The 23,602-nt window shown below is 48.0% G+C and overlaps 2 protein-coding genes across 5 annotated transcripts in view; one reads left to right on the forward strand and one right to left on the reverse strand.

Moving 5' to 3' along the window:
* OAZ2 (ornithine decarboxylase antizyme 2) overlaps positions 1–17,107 on the forward strand; it is a 68,700-nt gene extending 51,593 nt beyond the window's left edge. Inside the window, 5 exon segments of the mRNA XM_064570312.1 lie at positions 13,108–13,183; positions 13,185–13,265; positions 14,528–14,703; positions 15,505–15,590; positions 15,846–17,107. Coding sequence (XP_064426382.1) covers positions 13,108–13,183; positions 13,185–13,265; positions 14,528–14,703; positions 15,505–15,590; positions 15,846–15,976 — 550 coding nt within the window. The 3' untranslated portion in view covers positions 15,977–17,107.
* A 3,458-nt stretch (positions 17,108–20,565) lies between these two features.
* The window catches only part of ZNF609 (zinc finger protein 609), a 213,386-nt gene continuing 210,349 nt past the window's right edge, over positions 20,566–23,602 (reverse strand). For 3 of the 4 annotated variants that reach the window (XM_054513471.2, XM_045899875.3, XM_045899873.3), the window contains 2 exons: positions 23,065–23,143; positions 20,566–22,746 (listed from right to left, as the gene is read on the reverse strand). In XM_054513471.2, coding sequence (XP_054369446.2) covers positions 23,070–23,143 — 74 coding nt within the window. In that variant the 3' untranslated portion in view covers positions 20,566–22,746; positions 23,065–23,069. The remainder of the gene's footprint in view (positions 22,747–23,064; positions 23,144–23,602) is intronic. The other variant, XM_045899874.3, reaches the window with a different exon arrangement.

Below are 23,602 nucleotides of genomic sequence, written 5' to 3' on the forward strand. Positions count from 1 at the left end.
AGCTGTGAACAAGTTAGCCATGGTGCCTTCCACCACTGCTGTCAGGTGACTGTGATCCTGACCCACAGAGATTTGGCTTCAGATGACCACCAGCCAGTGTCAGACCTTGACCATTGACCTGAGATGTCTCTCAGGTGCAGAGACTGTTACCTCAGCTGGCCGCTGAGGTTATTGATCTGCATTATGAGCTGACGTAACTGAGATCCGTGAACCTGGGCTCAGTCTGGGAATGGCGCTAATATGTGCGTACTACTCTTAGATTTGATTTTGTTTTTTATAATAATATATCCTCCCAGGGCTTACCAATGACACACCCCTGCTTGGCCCCACGCAAACGAGGGTTAGGGACGAGGACTAGGTTGGGTCAATGCTCAGAAAACTCTACTTGAAATACAACGCATCTTCGTGCCGCACAGCTAAAACCACTGCCACGGCCACAGCCACCCGCAAAGGCCGCTTCTCCTCCAGACCCCTGCCCCCACCCCGCCAAAACCCTGGTGCGCCTGCGTGGGGGCGGGGCCGGGCTTTGCCCTTTGTTGTGGGCCCCAGTTTCCCAGGACACCGTGCGGCGCTGGGGTGGGGCTATGCAGATGAGCACCGGGGGCGGGGCGGTTGCGGCGGCGGCGGCGGCGGCCGGGGAGGGTCAGTTGGAGGCAGGCGCTCGCTGAGGCAGGAGGAGGGCTCTGGGCCCGCGGCCTGACAGGGACTTAGCCCGCAGAGATCGGCCCCGCGCGCGCGCGACCCCACACCCACCCTCTCATCCACCTACCCACTCCCTGCGCCGCCTCCTCCCACCCTGAGCAGAGCCGCCGAGGATGATAAACACCCAGGACAGGTAACGGCCCGGCCCAGGCTCCCCGCCCCCATCCTCCCCTCATCTGCTCCAGAGGGCCTTCCCCAACCCCCGGCCGGTTCCAGCCCCCACAGCGGGGCCTGTCCGCCCCCCACTGGGTCCCTTCCCCACTTCAGCCACCCCTGTCCGAGTCCCCAGCCCCGCAACGGGGCCTCCTTCCGCCCTCTAGCCCCCTCCCTCCAGCCCGGCCCATCCCCCTCATCCGGGCCTCCTGCTCCCGCAAAGCGCCCCCCTCAAGCCAGGACCCAGGCTTCCAATCAAGTCCCTATTTCCTTTAAGTCCCGTCGGACGGTGCCCCTTTCCCCAGACATGGGCTGTTCCCTCATCCAGATTCCCCAGATTATTTCCCATTTTCCCCAAGTCTGTCTTCCTCCCCCCTTTAAGTCACATAACCCTTCCCTTTGAATCTCTTCCCTTGAAGCTGCATCCTCCAACCAAATCCCTCTCTTATCACTGCCGCCCCTCCCCCAGTCAGGCTCCAACCTTCAGCTCTCAACTGGACTCATTACCCTTCTCCCTTCCCCTCCCCCGTTTTCTCAGGCCTAATAGTTTTTACAGCGATGCCCAGCCGTCCCTTTGGTCCCTTACTCCTGCTTCATCTTTTCCCATCTTTCCTCCCTCGACACCCCTTTCCCAGTGAGGCCTCGTTTTCCCTGTCTCCCAACCTTCTTCCTTTTATTTCTCACTTTGGACTCGACTCCAGTTTCCCATCCTATTCCCCTAGTGAGGTTCCCCCAACACTCTTCTGAACACTGCTACCCTCTAAACACTTTCTCTCAGCTGGAACTCCTCTTTACTCTTATTTTTCCCTTAATTGAATCCCATGTTTAGATCATTAGATCTCAGAACTCAGCCCACGCTGCTTCTATTGAAGGCCTGCTCTCTTTCCCTGTACTTCGCTCTTTTTCCCAGTGCCTAAAAATCAGGCCCCATACTCTGGATACTGGGCCTTTGCAAGTTTCCTTCCTCAAAACCTGACCCCAGTCTTCCCCATTAATTGGAGAGAAAGGCTGCACATCTTTCTGAAACAGCACCAGTGGTTTTCTAAACTTGCCTCCTACTTATTTCCCCTGCCCAAACTAGGCAGAAATGACCACTCAGCTTTCCTCTCTCTCCCTCTCTTTTTCCCAAGGCAGCTCTTGTTGTCATCCATCTCTTCTTCAGACATACCTGGTGTTTCTGCCCCAAACTCTGTGAAACTGTTCCATAATCCTGATTCCTCACAATTTTTAACCCTAGTTGCTTTTTCTACTTCAGAATGACCTCCATTTACAATTTGGGTCTAATTCCCCCCCCTTAGACTTGTTGCTGTCCCTTCCAAAATAAGCCTGAAGCTCATTTAGTTCTCCACACCAGACCCTTTGTCCCCAGATTTGGCCTCAGGGCCTCTGCTCCACACTTGGGCCTCATTGTTTTGCAAGCAGATCTGTTCCCTGCAGATCCTCCTTAAATTGTGTCGTGGTCTGTCCAGAGCTAGTCTGTAGTTCCTTTTACAAACATATCCTTCCTTACTGCTTTTAACCCCCCTCTGTGGGGCTCTACCTGCCATTCAAGCAAACTTGGGCTCCGTTCTCTTTAAGATGGTCTCTAACTTGCCATTTCCCAGTCCTTTAGCAGCACCATCCTTAAATAGTGCCGCTGGGTTTTTAGCTTTTCTTGTATCTCAGTGTTTCTCAACCATGGCTGCACGTTTGAAAAATCAATCACCTGGACCCCACCTTGAAAGATCTGTTGTAATTGGCCTAGGGTGGGGCCTGGTTATTAGTATATATTTTTAAAGCTCTCTGGGTAATTCTTTGTAATGTGCAGTCAGGGATAAGAACCACTGCCTTCTCTCTCCCCCCCCCCCCCCCAAAGACCTTTCCCATCGTATTTCTTTAGTGTCAACTCTTTCTCTACTGAAAAGGGCCTTGTTTCCTTCAGGGCTTTCTTAGTCTTTCTTTCTCAGGTACTGTCCAGAAATACCAGGATACCCACAACAGCCTCTTAAGTTCTCCTACCTTGAGTTACTCCGTTCTCAGCCATTAGCCATTTTCATTCTCAGACTCTTATCTAGCCCACACACCTCCATTTCTTCCCTATATGCAGAAAGAAAATTCACTCCTTGTTTTCTGGTTTGTTACGGTTGTATTTGACCCATTACCCCTACCTCTCAACTTTCTTCACCTACAAGCCCATTCTGTTTTCCTTTTCTGAGACTGTCAATGTTCATGTCCCTTTGCAGTCCCTGGTTTTATTACATCTTCCCTACCCAGCCCCTCTGGAGCTGAGGAGGTGGACGTGGATATATACTTGGATGGTGCTGGATGACAAAGGTGTTGCTTGTGGTAAAGCTGGGTGTGATGAGGATAAGACAGTAGGTATGAGAGAGGACAGGATGAAGTGCAGGGGTGGAGGGAAGCAAAGGAACCTACAGGAAAATCCACAAAAAGGGTGTATAAGATGGATTTTCTTTTCTATGTTTTTGTCTCCACAGTGGGGTTTGGAAGGTGGTGTGGTCTCAGCAGGCATTCTCTGGAGTCTTCTGGACTGAGTTGGTTTGGTGCCAAGTCTTTTGCAGGCACTTGGAACCAACACATAAGGGTCTTCATTGACTATGAGGTTGTGAGACTTGAGTTCTAGTTCTGGCTTAGCTAGTGTGCTTCCATGTAAAAAGAGGGAGTTGGGTTTGCTTGATTTAAGATTCCTTCCAGCTTCCTAAGTGGCAAAACAGGCTTGCTTGTCTCCAGGGCCCTTGCTTAGTGTGTTGGTAATTTGAGGGGCTTGGCTGTATGAAAGGCAGGTGGAGGGAGGAGCCAGCTGGCCTGCCGGGGCCTGGGCAGGAGCAAGGCCTTGGATCAGGCTCTTCCACTTTGGCCTGGGGGTGGGGTGGGGCGGTGTGTACAGGGTGTCTGGTTTCTTTGAGTTATGGCAATCCTGTTTCCATAACATGTTTCCCAGCCTCCTCTGGCCTGCCCATAACTTTCTAAAAGGATCCTGGTAGAGCCCTAACTAGGGATTCCGATAAGAGCCGGATGTTCTTCCCAGTCTGTGTGCTTGGTGTTTTGTATCCGCAGAGGGGAGGGGGAGCTGGCTAGTGTAGCTCTCATTGGGTGGGGGATGGGCTCGCTAGCTTCCCTGGCTCCAGTGAAATACTCAAGAGGTGGAGGCTTGGTTTCCTGGAAGAAATAGTTGCAGAGGAGCTGGTAGTATGTTTTGAAAACAAAGCTCTTCCTTTCCAGTTTTGTTCCGATTAGTACCTCCAGATTGTCAAAATTCCTGATGGTGGGGGAGGGAAGAAGACAAAGGAACAAGCACTTTTATTACGGTTTTTGAACATGAGGCTTAAATCCAAGGAAATCAAACTTCATGGACTTTCTCTCCCTGAATTTGCGGGGGCAGGAAGACAGTATCTGTCTAGGGTCGGCTTAATACCTTGTGACAGTACATTATGTGGAGAACAGCTTGCCCTGGCTTTATATCCATATTATAATCAATCTGATGGGCTTTGAGAAGCATTTGGTTCTACAGGTCTTTTCTCTTGGGGGTGGACAGAGCACATGAGCACATCAGACCTACCCTGAGTATCTTCACAGAATGGTTCTTTGGTAATGGAATTTCTTTCTCTCCCCCCAAAGATATGGTTTTGGTTATTCCTTATTTATGGGCACTATGGCTTGTCAGGTGTGGGATAGTAGGGAGAGCAAGTTTTCCTACCATGTACCTTCAAGGTCATTCCACAGAGAGAGACAGACTCCTAGTACAGTTGGGAATCCCCCCCCCCCCCCCAAATTGGAGGTATGCTTCAGAAAGCAGTGTGGACTAATAATAGTAATTCCTCACTCTGCCAAGAAATCCAAATTTAGCTTCAGAGCTGCTCAGAAATATAAAAAGGGGGACTGAGGAGTGGGGTAGAGGATGTTACGTATGTGCATTTCTAGAAAAAAAAAAGTAATTCATCCCTTTTTGAAACAGTATGCAGTGTTAATTCAAGTTGGTGGCATGACTCGGAAGGCTGTGAAGCCTAATTGAAAGCTATAAATCAGGAATAGCCAAGTCGGTGAGCAAGAATTTTGTTGCTTGAAGTGAACAAAACAGGTAGTTTTCTGTTAGCAGCAGAATAAAGTGCTTTGTATAAGATAAACCTTAAGAAAATCTCCTAGGCCTTTGATACTATATTAACAATGAACTCATTCCATTCTGGGAAGAGAGGCTGGAACTGGATGAGAGTTTACTATACAAACTAGATGAAGGTACTTAAATTGTAAAATGAAGGTCTAATTTTAAAGCATGAGTACCTTGCTATCCATCCACCTCTGTAGCCTACGTGGTTATGCCTACCTTTGGCAGAAGATGATCCAATATCAGTTGTGTAATAAGATAAACAGACCTCAGGGGCGGATATTCTAGCTGCCACCACAGGCGTGTTTCTTGTGGAGAATCAACCAAAACCCAGTTTTGCTTTCAGTCTGTGATTCAGAGTGGTGACGTCATTTTCTTTATAATTGTGCTTAGCAAGTAGACTCCCTTTGGCACACAGAACAGCCCTAGAGAAGTGACTTATGCCTGGCGTCTGACCAGGGTCCCTTTCTCATATGGGAAGGGAAATGGCAGCTGGAAATCAGCCTCTATGGTCTCACTAGACTGGAGGTGGCCATCACCTCCCACCTTTCTTCCTATTTCTCAGCTAAATGTGATGGCAGCCCTGGATTGGTCCCTCTTTGCATAGGGATTAGTCATCAGAAACCTTTCTAGTCTAAGTAAAAAGCAGCCTGTGTGAGGGAAGTCTGGGCCTAGAGAGTGTTCTATGAGGTAGAGCCTGAGACAGGAATGGATCAGAAGAGATTGAAAGAGGGGAATAAATGTAGAATGCTTGGGAATGTGGTTTTTATGTCTTTTCACTTGATACCACAAGGTAGGTAATACCAAGGCCATCTGACCCTCCCCTGACAGGTAATGGAAACCAGAGAGAAAGGGTGCAAGCTTAGGCCACTTTGATTAAAGTGAAATGTGATCAAAAGTTTATCAAGGAGAATATGAATTCACATATTTGTTAGATGTAGCTGAATGGAAGTTAGCCACAGAATTATATTAAATCTCTATGTAGCAGGCCGTCCCCTGCTTTGAACACACTAAATATAAAAATCAAAACTGACATAAAGTCAACGTAAGTGATTCTTTAACAGGAGATCCTTTACTCTATCAAGAGATTTAAAGGTACTTCCTTTAAATAGTAAGCATCGTAGAGATTTAAAAATAGGATTTGAATTATAAAAATTTGATTTACCAGCAACATTCCCCAGGAATACATCTGCGGCATACACTGCCTGTCTGTAGCCAGTGTATGAAATTAGAACTTGCTAAGGGCATTTCAGACAACAGTTTCACAGAATGCTTTGACTTAGGGGCGGGAGGATGTGGTATGTCGGTAACATTCATACGTATCCTGAGATGTGTTTCCAGGGGCATGTCTGATAACAACTGAGAAAATAAGAGGCACTAATAGATAGGCTCTAATCTCGCATCTCTCTTCTGAACTAACTTGGATATTTGACACCTTCATTTCCAGCATGGTGTATTTTTTTTCTTCAAAAGCAAGACCAGCCCAGCGGGATGTTTGGGTTCAGTCTGATACATTTGATTCTTCTTAATGAGCCTGATCTTTTCCGGCTCTAGACTGAGCTGCTTAAATCATCTTTTTGTGGTAAAGATTAAACCATGCCTGCCCCCCAGTGGAGTGAGCAGGATGTGAGGAAGGAATAGAAAAAGCTGGGCATTGGAGCCAGTAGAAACAAGACTGAACTGAATGTGAAACCAAATCTGGTTTGGATCTTTTGACAGAAGGACCTGTGTTGAGAAGCCACTTTCACTGTGCAAAAGTTCCTGCAAGATTCACTGTTCTCTGTTGAGATTGGTGGCATGTATTTTGTCACAATACCATTTTGAAGACTAAAGTCAATACAAGAACAGAAGGCTATTCTTTTTTTTATTTTTATTTTTAAGTAATCTCTGCACCCAATGTAGGGCTCGAACTCATGACCCTGAGATCAAGAGTCACATGCTCTACCGACTGAGCCCGCCAGGTGCCCCTGTTCTTTCTTTTTTTAATTGAAAAAATAACTGACATACTATGTTGTATTAGTTTCAGGCATACAACATAGTGTGATTCAATAATTACATACATTACAAAAGGGTACCATGTGTCACCATACAAAGTTGTTAGGATATTATTGACTATATTCCCTGTGTCCTACATTACATGTCTTACTTATTTTGTAAATGGAGGATTGTACCTCTTAGCCCTTTTCACGTATTTCATCCTCTGGCAACCATCAGTTTGTTCTCTATCTGTAAGTCTGTTTCTGTTTTGTTTGTTTTGTTCCTTTAGATTCCACACATAAGTGAAATCATAAAGTATTCGTCTTCCTCTGACTTATTTCACTTAGCATAATGCCCTTTAGGTTTATCCATAGTTCTCACAAATGGCAAGATTTCGTTCTTTTTTATGGCCGAGTAGTATACCACTGTGTATATATACCACGTTCTTATCCATTCATATATTGATGGACAGTTAAGTTGCTTCTGTATCTTGGCTATCATAATTACTGCTGTGATGAACATAAGGGTATGTATATCTTCTTGAAAGTGTTTTCATTTTTTTCAGATAAATACCTAGAAGTGGACTTGCTGGATCGTATGGTAGTTCTACTTTTAATTGTTTGAGGAACCTCCATACTGTTTTCCACAGCGGCTGCACCAGTTTGCATTCCCACCAGTAGTGTACCAAGGGTTCCTTTTTCTCCACATCCTTACCAACACTTGTTATTTCCTTCCTTTTTCTTTTTTTTTTTTTTTTAAGATTATTTATTTGACAGAGACAGCGAGAGAGGGAACACAAGCAGGGGGGGAGTGGGAGAGGGAAAAGCAGGCTTCCCGCCAAGCAGGGAGCCCGATGTGGGGCTCAATCCCAGGACCCTGGGATCATGACCTGAGCCGAAGGCAGACGCTTAATGACTGAGCCACCCAGGCACCCCATTTCTTTTTCTTTTTCTTTTTTTAAGAGAAGGGGGTGAGAGAGGCGGGGCGGGGGGGGGGAGAGAGAGAGAGAGAGAGTCTCAGGACCCAGCCTCATGACCCTGAGATCATGATATGAGCCGAAACCAAAAGAATTGGTTGCTCAACTGACTGAGCCACCAGCACTTGTTATTTCTTGTCATTTTGATACTAGCCATTGTGACAGGTATGAGATGATGTATCATTGTGGTTTTGATTTGCATTTCCCTGATGATTAGTGATGTTGAGCATCTTTTCACATGCCTGTTGGCTATTTATGTCTTCTTTGATATATGACCTGTCGTCTTGAGATCCTCTGCTCGTTTTTTTTTTTTTTTTAAGGTTTGTTTATTTATTTTAGAGCCCATGAGTGGGGGTAGGAGCAGAGGGAAAGGGAGAGAAATCCTCAAGCAGACTCACCATTGAGTGCAGAGCCCGATGTGGGCGGGGCTCGATCCCAGGACCCTGAGATCATGACCTGAGCTGAAATCAAGCGTTGGATCCTCTGGGCACCTGGGTGGCTCAGTTGGTTAAGCGGCTGCCTTCGGCTCAGGTCATGATCCTGGAGTCCCGGGATCGAATCCCGCATTGGGCTCCCTGCTCAGCGGGGGGTCTGCTTCTCCCTCTGACCCTCTTCCCTCTTGTGCTGTCTCTCATTCTCTCTCTCAAATAAATAAATAAAATCTTAAAAAAGAAAAAAGCTGGATGCTCAACCAGCTGAACCACCCAGGTGCCCCTCCTCTGCCCATTTTTTAATCAGATTGTTTTTTTGTTTATTTAATATTTTATTTATTTATTTGACAGAGAGATACAGCGAGAGAGGGAACACAAGCAGTGGGAGTGGGAGAGGGAGAAGCAGGCTTCCCTCCCAGCAGGGAGCCCGATGCAGGGCTGGATCCCAGGACCCTGGGATCATGACCTGAGCCGAAGGCAGACTCTTTTAATGACTGAGCCAACCAGGTGCCCCAATCAGATTGTTCTTTGATACTGAGTTGTATGAGTTGTTGGTTTTTTGTTTTTTAGATTTTATTTTTTTAAATTAAGCTCTACACCCACTGTGGGGCTCGAGCTGAATGACCCTGAGATCAAGAGTCATATGCTCCGCCGACTGAGCCAGCCAGGCACCCTTGTATGAGGGTTTTTTTTTTTAATATATTTTTTGGATGTTAATCCCTTATTGGATAATATCATTTGCGAATATCTTCTTCCATTCATTTGGTTACGTTTTTGTTCCGTTCCCTTTGCAAGCTTTTTAGTTCTGTGTAGTCCCATTTGCTTATTTTTGTTTTTGTTTTCCTTGCCTAAGGAGAAAGATCCAAAAAAATAGTGCTAAGACTGATGAACCATACCAGGTGTTTTATGGTTTCAGGTTTTACATTTAAGTCTTTAATCCGTCTTGAATTTAGTTTTGTGTATGGTGTGAGAAAGTGGTCCAGTTTTATTTTTGCATATAGCTGCCTAGTTTTCCCGGCACCATTTTTTGAAGAGACTGTCTTTTCCCCATTGTATATTCTTTCCTCCTTTGTCGTAGATTAATGGAACATATGTGTATGGTTTTATTTCTAGGCTCTATTATATTCCATTGATCTATGTGTCTGTGCCAATACCATAGTTTTGAATACTGTAACTTTGTAGTATACTTTAAAATCTGAGAGGGTGATACCTTCAGCTTTGTTGTTTCTCAAGATTGCTTTGGCTATTTGGGCTCTTTTGTGGCATCATACAAACTTTAGGATTATTTGTTCAAGTTCTGTGAAAAATGCCATTGGTATTTTGATAAGGATTGCCCTGAAGTCTTTAGATTGCTTTGGGTAGTATGGACGTAACAGTATTCTTCCAGTTCATGTCATGGTATATCTTTGCATTTGTATCTTTAGTTTCTTTCATCAGTGTCTTAACAATTTTCAGAGTACAGGTTTTTTTTACTTCCTTGGTTCAATGTAGTCCTAAGTATTCTTTATTTTTTTTTATAATGGGATTGTTTTCTTAATTTCTCTTTCTGGTAGTTTGTTGTTCGTGTATATAAATGCAACAGATTTTTATAAATTGATTTTGTATTCTACAACCTTACTAAATTGATTTATCCTCGTAGGTTTTTGGTGGAGCTGTTGAGGTTTTCTATATATAATAGCATGTCATCTACAAATAGTGACATGATCCCGGGACTCCAGGATCATGACCTTGCCTGATTACTGTTCATGCCCCTTAATTTCTTTAACCACCACATATGTACCCATCTCCCTGTCCTTCTCACTTCAGAAATGACAGGTTTTTTGAAAGAGAAGCAATTTGCCATTCACAGCAAATAATGAAAAGCAGATCCATTATGATGGACGATGAAGAAAATTGTTGATTGTGATCTCCAGTCTACTAAGTTTATCCTAAACCCTAGCTGTTTCTCTTAGGGAACTGGAAGTGGATCCTAGGGTGGGGCCCAAAACACCCTTCCACTCTCATTCATACACTTGCTCATGTGCAGACTTTGTTGGGAGGAGGAGGAGTTTCCAGGATCCTTGTGTACAAGAGTGGGGAAGTAAATGATTTGTTACCATGAAATAGACTTCTTGCATTTACTTCAAGAGGAGTGAGCACATAGATTAGTGCTGGAGTTGTTGGTTTTTTGTTTTTTAGATTTTATTTTTTTTAAATTAATCTCTATGCCCACTGTGGGGCTTGAACTGAATTTGTTCAGACCAGGCCCTAGGGATTATTTCTAGGAAGACAAAGGGGATTCTGGATCTAAAAAAAGGAAAATCCACCTTACTCTGATTTTTCTAGTAGGTTGGCCCCATTGCTTCTGCTGTTTGCAAGTAAAAATTAGCTCAGAATGAAGATGGTGGTTGGAATGCCCATCAGGTGGAAGGTAGCTCTCTCATCCAAAGACTAGGGAGGAATAATTTCCTTGGAAGTAGGAGTCTGAGGTTAGCACTAGAATTCTAGAACTGCAAGGGCCTTGGAGATCTGGTGGTTTTGTGAACCCATGCAATTCTGGTATACAAGGGCTATATCTCATCCGTCTACCCCAGAGGAGAAGTCTGCCCAGTTCTTGGGTAGTTCCACTGACCAATACATTGCAAGCCAGCTTTCTTCAGTGGCCCAGCGTTCCTGGTGTTTACAAGAACCTCAACGGAGGCTCATAGTTGTCACTAGGGAATGGGAACAGAACCATACCTGTGTGTGTGGGGGGGGGGGTATATACACCTTTGCTTACCGAAGCCGCCCTTAATTTTTTCTGGCCCAGGCACTATTATTCTGTCCCTTAACACATTGGAATGGGGGGATGATAATAGTTTATTGTCCCTAGTAGAAAATAAATTTCTCCTTGAAAACAACATAGTCCTCAGTCATGCCCCTTCTGCTGGTTGGTGTTGGTGAGGCTAAGAGCGGGGGAGATGAGGATGGCCTGAGGCTTTCCAGAGGAGGCAGGAGGTGGTGCATCTGTTTTTTATGCTGTCGCAGGGCAGTGTTGGTGGCATCTCCCAGTAAAAAAAATTTTTTTAAGGATTTATTTTATTTATTTGAGAGAGTGTGTGTGCATGAGCGTGAGCCATGGGAGGGGCAGAGGGAGAGAATCTTGGGCAGACTCGCCTCTGAGTGTGGAACCCAACACGGGGCTTGAGCTCAGGACCCTGAGAGCCTGACCTAAGCTGAAATCAAGAGTTGGATGCTTAACTGACTGAGCCATCCATGTGCCTTGCAGTGAAATTTCTAAGTGTAATTTCAGGCCCCTGGTTGAAATCCTTGAGAGAAAGGAGCCAAGCTAGAGCAGTGATGGGTTTGGACTTCCTGTCTCAGCTGGAATGCTCACACAGGTCTCTTAGTACTGAGGATCTTAGTTGGATGCCCCTTTCGTTATTGTACCATTGCCATTTTAGGTGTGAGTTCAGTTTTATCACTCTGAGCCCAAGTGAGGAACTCAAGTCTGGCGTGCCATGCCACATAAAGCAAAAAGTGTGAAGAATGGTGCCTTGCATCTTACTACAACTGGCTTTCAGGAAAAAAAAAAAAAGCCATGATTTATGTCATTTGCTGATGTCTGTGGTGTAAATATTTCCCCCGTGGCCCGTGTAAGCTACCAACGTGACCTCAGTAAACACACAGTTGGGGAGATACGGGCTCAGTTGTGTGAGCGGGTGTTAGCACACCCCTGCGGCGGCCTCCCGTATGGTATCCATCGCGTTCAGCCGCCTGGAGGCTGGGCTGTTGGGGTCATGGGACAGGCCTGTTGCCGACTCGTGGAGCACGTGCACCACTTCCTGCCCTGCTTCACTTGCTGTTGGCCTGTGAGGTGAGCTACAGCTCAGCCTCAGGAACCACTAAATCAAGATTCAGAGAAGGCAGTGGGTCCTCCTAAATATCATGGTGGCAGTAAGGGCACACACCTGGAGGTGACAGGGAGCTCCTTCAGGAGCCTTTCACCCTCTGTAATCCATCTGATTATTGGCTTCCTTACTCAGTTCCCAGCAATTATTTCTTCTCCGTGATACACGTGCGCCTGAGTGTCCATTCTGCTCACATCAGTGTTACCTAAACTCCTATGCCCAGGTCAGATTGTAGCAAAGGAGGGCAAGGAAGCCCAACATTTGGTGGCATACCAGGGACAAACTCAGACCATAATACCCTGTACGGTAGTGCACCTCTTCTCTGAGAGCCAGATCCCTGGATTTAATTCAATTCTTGATCCTGGAGAGATTTGGGTTATTGATTTCTTGTCCAGGTCTTTTGTTTAGATTGGGGAAGAAGCCATCATTGGAAAAGTGGCCTTGAGAGTTCCTCAGGGACATGGTACCCAGCCCATGTGATCTCTTGAGGCCCATATGCCTCTCCAGCTGGAAGGGACTGTGTAGGTTTTGAGATTGCCTCATAGGTTGTTGAAGTACTGGTAGAATAAGGAAGGGGACTGGGGGACAGAGTGCTAAGGCCTTGAAGGCACGCCAGGATCTGGTTCCTTTCAGGGCTTGTCAGTGTCACAGATTTGTTTGATGTCGAGCAGGTGTTCCTCAGGTCAGATATGCCCAGCTGGGCTCCCTCTGCTTTCTGCAGGGTGGTGGGTGCGCTGGAAGAGCACAGGAGTAGGTCTGGAAGCTGAAAGGATTGGCGGGGGTAGTGGTGTAGCTTTAGAACACTTGTTTCTGGAGAGCCAGGGCAGAGGTTGGAGTGGGATGTTGTGTTAAATTTTTAAGCCCCGGCGTTTACTGTCTCACCTTCTCTGTCTTTTGCAGTAGTATTTTGCCTTTGAGTAACTGTCCCCAGCTCCAGTGCTGCAGGCACATTGTTCCGGGGCCTCTGTGGTGCTCCTGATGCCCCTCACCCACTGTCGAAGATCCCCGGTGGGCGAGGGGGCGGCAGGGATCCTTCTCTCTCAGCTCTAATATATAAGGTAAGGAGGACTCCGGGGTGGAAGGCTTGGAGCAGAGCTGTCGGAAGATTCCACTCAGCTGCTGCTTAAGGGTAGTAATTGCCTTCTTGAGTCTTCTCTTAGGCCAGGCCAGTAGGGGAATCCGGAAGGACTCTTTCAGATGAGGCTGCTCTGTGGTTGTGGGGAGTACTAGGAGGAGGAGATCGGCAGCAAGCAAACACTGCCATCTTCTTAGCTTGGTGGTCAGCACTTCAGTGCCAGTTCAGGGTCCTGAGTGGGAAGAACTCAGATGAATGGGAGGGGTGCAAGAACTCTTTTGGTGTGATTCCTCAGTTTCTCTTGAGAAATACCAAGGGCCAGGAGGAGCAGTTTTCCACGACTCTCAGGCATTCTGATTTTCCATCCCTTACTGGCCTGATTGGGGTTGGGCTGGATAGAGGGGGGTGGGGGGGTAGGGGGACAGGAGAAGGGGCTTTGCATCTCCATCATCTGTCATTCTGGCAGCATAGGGTACATCCCAGGAGCTTTAGAGAATGCTGGCCATCTGCCCTAAGAATGATCTGGGCTGGGGCAGCCAGTCCTTTGCTGCCCTTTAATCTCCTGTGATTGAGGCCCAAAAGTTGGCTTAGCTTCTCCCCAAGATTGGCATTGAAGGGTAGCAGGGTGGCTGAGTTCTGGCCTCTTGAGGTTGTGCACAGGGGAGACAACATGGACTTGTAGTCTACCTGGAAGCAGGCTTTGGTTGAGCTGGGCCCCAGCTAGGCCCTCACATATATTCACTTTGTTTCTAATGTTTCTCTTTCAGAGAGAAAAGGGAAAGAGCTTGGTGTTCGGGGGACACACATGGGTTTAGAGTCAGGGAGACCTTGTCTGAATATCAACTCTGCCATTTACTAGCTATGGAGATTCGGGTCTGTTGCTTAATTGTTCTGAGCCCCTAGCATCTCAGATTTAAAATGGGGGTATTAATAACTAGCTCAGATGTTTCTGGTGGCTTGAAAAATGGGAAAGCACCTTACACAGTACTTGGCATCTAGTGGACACTTTGTAAGTATTTCCCTTCCCATCATGCTGACTTGTAGCTGTCATCAGCTTGTCTTTGTGCCTGACGAGTGATGGATGGCTCCATTTAGCCAGCATACGGCTCTACATTTTCAGTGTGTCCTTCATCCCATACTACCCTGAGATTGGCCCAAGAGGACTCCCAGGACCACCTAGGTTAGGGAGCCTGTGATGTGGCCAGAGCAGTAGTGACCTGGTCCTCTGACCTGATCTCCTCCCAGGACGAGAAGCTCACTGTGACCCAGGACCTCCCTGTGAACGATGGAAAACCTCACATTGTCCACTTCCAGTATGAGGTCACCGAGGTGAAAGTCTCTTCCTGGGATGCAGTCCTGTCCAGCCAGAGCCTGTTTGTAGAAATCCCAGATGGATTATTAGCTGATGGGAGCAAAGAAGGGTAAGGAGCAGGTGCTGGGGAAGGGGAAGGAGGGCCCATTCCAGAGAAGGGCATATGCTTGTTGGGGCCAGCAGATGAACAGAGGGTCTGCCTTCTTCCCTAGTTCTAGGTTTCCCAAGCAGATACCAGTTCCTAACAGGTTATTTTTAGCCAGTAAAACAGGCCTGCCGTACGTTATAATTAAGGGAGATCGTTATCACATTAACCAAATCCCGGTCATTTAATTGCCCCCGGTTCACTCTTCTCAGCAGACATCAAATCCCCCTTCAGCCGCCATACAGTGATGCAGTTCAAAAGGGCAGGAAGCTTTGAGCTACAGTAGGATTTCATTGGATTGGGCGAGGCCCTCCAAGGCAGCCAGGTGTGTAAGAAACAGTCCTAAAGACGGAGTTCTCTTGAGTTGCTCCTTTCTCTTGAGGAAATCCTTTTAGGCGGTGTTAGGGCCCAGAGTGTCCCAGTGGCTGTGGTTCTCAAACTTGGCAACTTTGGAAGACCACTGAAAAACCAGGTTCTCTTCCTAGGCCCCATACTATCTTGTGAACTGCATTAGTGAAGTTGGTTAGTATTAATTTCAGATGAAGAACCCTTATTCCAGGAAGGGAGAATTCAGTAACATTTTTCTCTGGGATAGTGGCTTTTTTCTGCACTTTAGGCTCTTGAAATAGGAAGCCTCTCCCTGGAGGTTCCCTATTTATATTGCTGGCTGTAAGCCTCAGAGAAGGCTTTTTGAGGGAGGGTTGGGTGGGTGGGAAGTCTAGAGAGGTGGTAGTAGGCCTGAGTTGTTTTCTTTGCTTCTGGCAGATTGTTAGCACTGCTAGAGTTTGCTGAAGAGAAGATGAAAGTGAACTACGTCTTCATCTGCTTCAGGAAGGGCCGGGAAGACAGAGGTGAGGAATCAAAGTAGCCTGAGACCTACTGCCTAGACAGTGGGGAAGTAGTGAGGGGAAAAGGGGCTCCCTGTTCAGTGAAGTAGGGCTCTTGAATTTGCCATATAAACTCTGGGAAATCACAGGGGTGGGAGTGCCCGAAGGGTCTTTAGTAAAGGCCTCGTGCTTATTTATTCCATCTTGGTTTTTTGTTTTCCCTTGGTTTGAACCTACCCTTGTGTTTCTTATCAGAATCCTTTTTACACTCTTCTGCAGCTCCACTCCTGAAGACCTTCAGCTTCTTGGGCTTTGAGATTGTGCGTCCAGGCCATCCCTGTGTTCCCTCTCGGCCAGATGTGATGTTCATGGTTTACCCCCTGGACCAGAACTTGTCCGATGAGGACTAATGGTCATAGAGGATGCTTTGCCCAAGAGCCACAGTGGGGGAAGAGGGGAAGTTAGGCAGCCCTGGGACAGAGGAGGGGGCTCCTTGCTGTCTAGGGAAGGACGCTGAGGGGCTCAGGGTGAGGGTTGCCTATTGTGTTCTCGGAGTTGACTCGTTGAGATTGTTTTCCATAAAGAACAGTATAAACATATTATTCACATGTAATCACCAATAGTAAATGAAGATGTTTATGAACTGGCATTAGAAGCTTTTTAAACTGCGCTGTGTGATGTGCTCTGTCTAGCCTAGGGGAGGACATTGCCTAGATGGGGGGAGGGATTGTCCGGGTCCAGGGGCAAGGCCTGGAGGGCTGGTGGGCAGCACTGTCAGGCTCAGGTTCCCCTGCTGTTGGGCTTTCTTTTTTGGTTTTTAAGACTTGTGTATTTTCTTTTCTTGCTTCCTTTCAACCCAGGGACTCCTGAGTATAGGCTTTTTGGCCCCTGGGCTGTGTCCTTGTTTTTCGACACTCCACCTGGACTCCTCTGTGTGCGTTTGTGTCTGGCCTGGAGAAACCAGGTCTGACCCCCTCCTTCTTTACAGCTTAGTGTTACTCTGGCATTTGGTTAAGCTGGCTTAATCTGTTTAATGTTATCAGTGCATTTTAAATAGGGGCATTGAAGTTCACTCCCACCACCAGGGCTTTCTTTGGGGTGCCTGGGCCTTAAAACACTAGCCAAACTCCCAATTCTCAAATCAAGCCAGTTCTTGCTCCTGGCTGCAGGCCCAGGCCCCAAGGTGTCTCCTTCCTAGGGTCACAAAAGAGCAGAGAGGAAGAGGAATAGCAACTCAGGGCCTGGGGGTCGTGTGGGAATCTGCTCTTAGGGACTGGATGCCTCTGCCTGGCTGAGTACAGTGCTGACTGCCCCTCCTCTCTCTGTCTCAACAGGTTATGAGTAGTGCCTGAGCCCCTGCCCCACAGGGCTTAGGGGTGGGACTGAGGGTATAGAAGTGGCCTGCCCTTTTCTGTTTTCACTGAACAGCTTGTTCTAAGGGGGGAGGAAGGGGGAGAGATCTAGATTGGGTGAGATGGGGGTGGGGGTGTCAGGGAGGCAAGTGTGTTGTGTTACTGTGTCAATAAACTGATTTAAAGTTGTGGTTGGTCTGTTTTTCATTCCTGTACCAGGACCGGCTTTCTACCACTACTCTTTTGAGTCTAGAGCGTAACGTAGCAGGGGTCTGATACGCGCTTCTCAGGAAAAAAGCTGCGGTGCATCATCAGGACAGATAAACCGGCTGAAGCCTCTGGGGCCATATTACACTGCAAAACATGGTTGCTAGGACTCTGGGACAAACTGCCAGTACCCCCTAGAGAGGTATGTACACATCAGCTTCATCCAAAATAGAGGCTCTACCCAGGATCCACGCTGTTCTCAGTGTTTCCTTTTGTGTAGAAGGCTGGGTCCTGAAACTGAGTTCTGACTTTTGCATAGGCTGCCTGACATTCTCGTTCTTGGAGGTGTTTGAAGGAAGCAGTACACACCTTCCCTAGGACGGTGTGGCTGCCATTCCCCTTGTACCACCAGCCTGATTGATAAGCTCTCATAGGGAGCTAGAATTTTTTTTTCCCCTAAACTAGGCTCCACACCCAACATGGGGCTTGAACTCCAGATAGCCCCTTAAATTCTTTTTAATTGGTTAATTAAATGCTTACAACAGCAATTTTTTTTCCTTTTGCTTCTGTTTTCCCAAGTGCTGGGCAGGTTCTTCTTCCTACAGCTTTGGAATGATCTACTTTGGAACAGTCAATAGCTGTGGCTGTCCTAAGTTTTTCTGAGTCTTTGGCCCATTTTCACAGTGTCCTGTGTGGAGCTTGTGTTTTCACACCAGGCCAGGTTACTAACCTTGGACCTGTCACAGCGGACCAGGTTTTTAAAAGTGTAACACCTCCACCTTCCACAGTATTAGAAGGTCTGGGCCTAGACATTCAGCTGGAACAGGAAGGACTCGAAGATGTCCTCCACTGAGGAGCTAACCCCTAGAGGCACCGTAAAGGCAGGGACTGGAAAATGGTCACTACTGAGACACCTGCAGTAGAGGTCCATGTGAATGTGGACAATGGCCAAGTTAATGTAGGCAGTTTAGGATCATGGTAAACTCAAGCCCAGAGAATCTACAAGACTGGGATAAAGAACCAAGACAAAATGCAGTCCTTTACTAGTCTTTCAAACAAGCAGAGGGGACAGGAAACACACCTGAGGTTCTGCTGCCATCTGTTGGTAGATCCCCTTCAAAACAGCTAGAGGTAGAAGGGCAGAATTGGAAACCCTTTCAAAAAAGAAAAATTTTGCCAGATAAGACTACTGGCAGGAAAGAAATCTGGTACCCAACAGTTGCACTCCAATTAAAAAAGTAACTTAGAAGGTATATTTTGAGGGGTTGATGGATAGGGAGGATATGTGAAAGGCAAACTAAGTCTAAATTTAAGAACAGGGATATTACAAACTTTATTTAATAAATACAACAAATAATTTAAAAATATACTTCAATTCCAAAGCCAATTAAGAAAAGGAAGTAGAGAAAGGGGAAAAAAGGGGGAGCAGGAGATCAGAGGAAAAAGATAAAGTTCAAGAGACAGAACAATGGTTTGGTTGGGCTGTGTGTCAGAATGTACCACCCTTTAAAATTCTGACCAAATGCTCTTGACTCCTAAACCCTTAGCCCTTGTCTGATGGGGTAGCCATAGGAGTCTACCAGCTAGGAATGATTCTCTGGGCTCTGGATCAGAGCACTCCGGAGGCTGGAATCGGGGCGGGGGGAGGGGGGGAGTGTTAGGAGACAGTTTCGCACTCATTCCTAAAAAACCATCTGTTCTAACTCCCAGGGGGGTTTAAATAGTGCAAAACTCTTAAGTGGAGAGCTCCTAGCTGCATAGTTTCACAACTGAGTGTCCAAAGCCAGGTCCTCTGGGAGACAGGTCCCAGGTACCGAGGGGTCCAAAGCCACTTTGGTGAATGGGATCTAAGGGGGGAAGACAGGAGAGGCCAGGTCCGGAAAACACTGCTGGGCAAGAAAGGACTGCAGGGCAGGTAGTCTGGACACTGGATTCAGCAGTTGGCCATCAGCCAGGGAAGGTGGAGCTGAGGATGCTTATGGAGCAGGACCAGGAAGATCAGGAAAGTTGAGGGAAAACAGAAAAGTGGGGAGGGAGGAGGAGGCAGCTCAGCAGCAAACTCCAGGAGAAATAACCAGCAGCCCTCACAGATTTGTGATTGTCTCTTAAAAAGATTTATTTTCTCTTCTTGCCTGAATGTACAAAGGCAAAAAGAGTACAGTTTGTATATATATATATTTATATATATATATATAAAAAACAAGGAACTTGGTAATGTACACTTTACAGAAGGGAAGAATCAGGAAGACTGAAATTAAATCCAACAGAGCAACGCCAATGGAACAAAAGCTATGAACAGCAACACTGCCCCTCCAGCCCGGGCCTCCAGCTTGCCCCAACCTGCTCCCAATGGGGGGGCTGAGCACCAAGGCAAGCGGGTGGGCTGGGGCAAGAGGGGCTGGGGGCGGGGCCTGGGAGGGGCTTGATCCCAGGAGGGGCCCATGGCAGAGGATCACTGGAAAGCTTCCTGGGTTGCCCTACTAGTAAAACAAATGACAAAGGCCCGGAATTATGGGGCCAGCTAGCTGCCCAGTTGAATCATAGGGGCAGGAGAGTAGACACTGGGATGGTGACAGGGTACATAGTACAATAAGCGACATGGGTGACCTCAAAGCCCGTGTACAGTAACTCTAGCCCTTCTATAGTCTCCCCCTCCCAACCCCCAAGCCACATCCTCTCACCCTCGCCTTGGAGCCTGGAGAGAAGATTCAAGAATCACCATTTCATTTCATGGGGTGCCCTCTTAACCCTTCTGCATGTGGTCTTTCGACCTGGGGACATGTGGAAGGGGATGAGGTAAGAGAAGGGAGCCTCATACATGTACACATACATGTACAGGCAGGGAAGGGAGGGATGAAGAGGCAGATGTGAGCCCTAAAGAGCAGCTCTCCAAGCCTTGGCTGTCCTAGCTGGCGGGGAGGCTCCTGCCCTCTAGCTTCTCGTGCAGAGCCCCGACGAGCGAGGTCTTGGAAGAGGCCCGGGCAGGGGTGGCTCACAGTGAGCCTTGGTCCGGGGGTTGTGGCCCTTAGCAGCACACTTTGCCAGCCTTTGCCCATGGGGCAGGACCCTTGCAGAGGCTCTCATCTCTCTGAGCAGGTCGTGGGTACCCCCACCCGGGGGCCGCCTCCCCATACAGAGCGGCAGGAGGCGGACAGCAGATCGTTCCCTGGGCACTGGGCGAGGACCGGCTGCTGCTTCGTGTTGTTTCAGGGAGGGAAGACGGGGCCGGGTGAGGAGCGGGGACTGGGAAAAGGCAGCGCTAGTCCGCCCTTGCTGCTTTGACCTGCTCCTCTGGGCAGCTCAGAGCCTACTCTTCTACGGAGACTTGGATATAAGGATCAGAGAGCCAAATGTTTTTTAAGGAAAAGAAAAAGCTGTCCCCTTCTGCAGAACCCAAGAGTGCCCTGCTAATACAGAAGGTCCTCTTTTCTGTGTTACAGAATAACGTGGAAAGGGCAGGAATGTGGGGCCAGGCCTGCCCAACGGGAAAGAAAATTATTCCAACAGTTTCTTTACAATATGTACAGAGCACGCTGTGAGCCAGCGCCACAGATACAAAACACACAACAATATTTAAAAACAAACAGGAACAGAGATGGGCCCTTGGCTCCACCCCACAGGAGCCTGGCAGGGCATCATCAGGCTGAAATTCAGAGTCATCCCCCTGGTGGGGCTGACTCAGTTTAGGCGGGGTGAAGGCGTCCAAACCAACTACTTCCATGGAATAGGAAGTCTGGGGTCGCAGGAGGCAGAGGGAATGATGGGGGCAAGAGAGGCTGCTGGGGGGCCTGCTAAGTGGTCTAAAACAGTGAGTTTTGGGAGAGGGCTCAGAACCCAACTTGAATAAAAACAATGACACAAAAACCCAGAGGGAAGGTCTATAGATCAGAGGGGCTCCTCTTGGGCAAATGACCCCAAGCCATTCAGAGTAGGGGTCCAGGGTTCTTGGAGAGCAGCCTCTGCTGGGCATTGTGCTTACTATCCACCACCTCCATGCCCCAAACTGAGTCAGAGCCAAGTCCTTGCTCTTAAACGGTCACTTTGGCACTCTGGTCACAAATACCCCTCTCGAGCCTAGGCTGGTGTATGTCAGTCTTTCTCAATCCAGACGGTCAAGGAAAGATAGCCAAGGAGAACAAAGGGACGCTACCTAAAAAGCAAAATAAGAGCTAAAGCTCCCCATACCTTGGGGAAGAAGTGACTCCAATAAAGCTAGCAAATCATCGTCACTTTCCCAGGGCAAAAAGCCTGAAGCTGGACTGGTAGGCTGCATTCCTAAGGAGAGCACAGAAATGTCTGCTGCCTCATAGCACAGCTCCACTGAGTACACTCTGGGGTTCTGAGGAGTAATGGCTTGGATGTGTTATCCCAGGGTCTAAGGAACACCTACCTTCCCATGGCCAGTGGCCCCTAAAACAAAAACGTGTGTTACAAAGAAACACAGCTTATATTGGCACACACGGGATTACAGATTGAGCTGTATAAAATCATGTACTTGTATACAGAGCAATTAGGCTGTATATATTTGTGGCCCTAAATGAGGAGGATACTCAGCTGGCTGAATGGACAGAACATTTCTAAGAACTGCTGGGTGCTCCCAGGGCCCATCTCCTGGGCCTTGCCCTAAGGTGACCTGGCAGACTCCAAAGCTCCCCATGCTGGGGGGCATACTGTTTTACCTGCCTGAGTCTTAAGAGCCAAGCAGTGGAAAAGAAAAGGAGCGATCAGCATGGGGATCCCCCTGGGAAAGGCACCAAGGGGTCAGGAGGAAAGAGAGACAAGGGCAAGGAGTTGGGGGCTAAGAAGCAGCAGGACTTAGTGGGGATGCGGGTTCTATTTCACAACACCCCATTCATGCTCCAGCTCCAGCTTACTCCCAGTGTCCCCGGGGAGCCCTATGCTGGTGTTGGGACCCTGGCTCTCTGCCTGACGGGCAGCCCAAGGCCACGGTGGGGCAAATGCCTTGGTCTTCCTTTCCAGGCTAGGCTCTGAGCATGTATATGTGCTCACGCGGGAGGGGAGAAGTCTTCATGTCTGAAGACCTTGTTTTCACAACTACAGAGAAAACAGCCCCCAATTTCTTTCCTGAGATTCTAATTCCTCCACATGCTGCTAGTTCCCAGGGCCCAAACTGCTGGGGAGATGCAGGAATCTGGTGGTTGTGGTAATGACGGTGAGAGGGGTACGGCTGCTGTGCTGTCCTCAGACCTTACCCAGTGCTTGGGAGTCCCTCCCTGGGGGTGAGGGTGGGGTGTTGGCACTGCTCCGGCAGCGGGCCAGGGTCTTGGGGAACAGAGCAGTGACTTCTCTGGGCTGAGGCCATGTTCCCCTGGTTGCTCCCCATGCCTTCATCTCCACAGGGGCCACGATAGTCACACTGTGGCCAGAGAATAAATATTTTTGCTAAGTACCAGCTCTCCAGCTCCTGAGGAAGAGGGTGGGTCAGGGAGTCCGGGGATCTGGTAGAGGTGAGATAGCCAAGGGTCTGCCTTCAGTCATGGTAGGAACGGCAAACAGGATGATCAACACCATTTAACTGATGTCTAAATGGCACCTCCAGCACCTCCTTGGGTGAGCCAGTCCGGGCCCGTGAAGCTGACTTTATCCGGGCACTTGGTGTTCTGCAAGGGAAACATGGACAGAGAACCAGGCACTCAGCCTGCTGGCATAACAACCACCAGGTGGCGCTCCGACAAAACGAACTGCAGGGGAGGCCAGTGCTGGCCCCGTGGGGACACCAGCGTAGGGCAGCTCTTGTCAGATGGACGCGGTTGAACCGGAGACTGGGAGACCCGTACAAGAGGCTTGGCCAGGGTTCTACCATTTCCAGACCACTGACCCCACACAGCTTTCCCTCACCCAGTCTCCACAGGGGTTCTGGGATGCAGCTATCAACCATCCCTGCTCTATGTGTTGTCCCAAATTAAAAAGTGACTTACCATTCTCACCTCCGCGGGGGTGGGTAGAGTGAGGGAGTTGAGCCTTGCTGGCTGGCAACAATGGCTGTAGAAGAAAGCCCTGAGTGAGAAGGAGGACATGTTTAGTGTAACACTCTCAGAACCCTCCGATCAAACACTTTCTCTTTATCAGCTTGGTGGGTAATGGGAGGAGTGTCTCCTTAAATTCCTGGCTCCACTGAGTTTTGGGGTGCTGACAGAAAAAAAAAAAATCTGATACTTGGCCAGATATAGTGGCTATGGATAGTATATACAGCAAGGCTCTATTTTTCAGCTGCTTGTTTTTCTTTGGCTATGGGAACACCTGGTCCTTATTCTTCTGAATATCAAAGCCAATTCTCCAGAGGACTTTGAGAGCCCCTAAGCTCCAGGGGAGGAAATAAATGTCATATGCTTTAATGACTGTCTGCAGGGGATTAAGATCCTGGACAGATTAGAAGCTCAACAAGAAAAAATAAAGGATTCTTGCTGGGGGTCCCTTGCTGTGGGCAATGCTACTATGCTACAGGGATGAAGTCAA

Source organism: Mirounga angustirostris, unplaced genomic scaffold, assembly GCF_029215605.1.
Source record: "Mirounga angustirostris isolate CCGP_5_RB_7025 unplaced genomic scaffold, mMirAng1.0.hap1 SCAF_9, whole genome shotgun sequence".
Lineage (NCBI taxonomy): Eukaryota > Metazoa > Chordata > Mammalia > Carnivora > Phocidae > Mirounga > Mirounga angustirostris.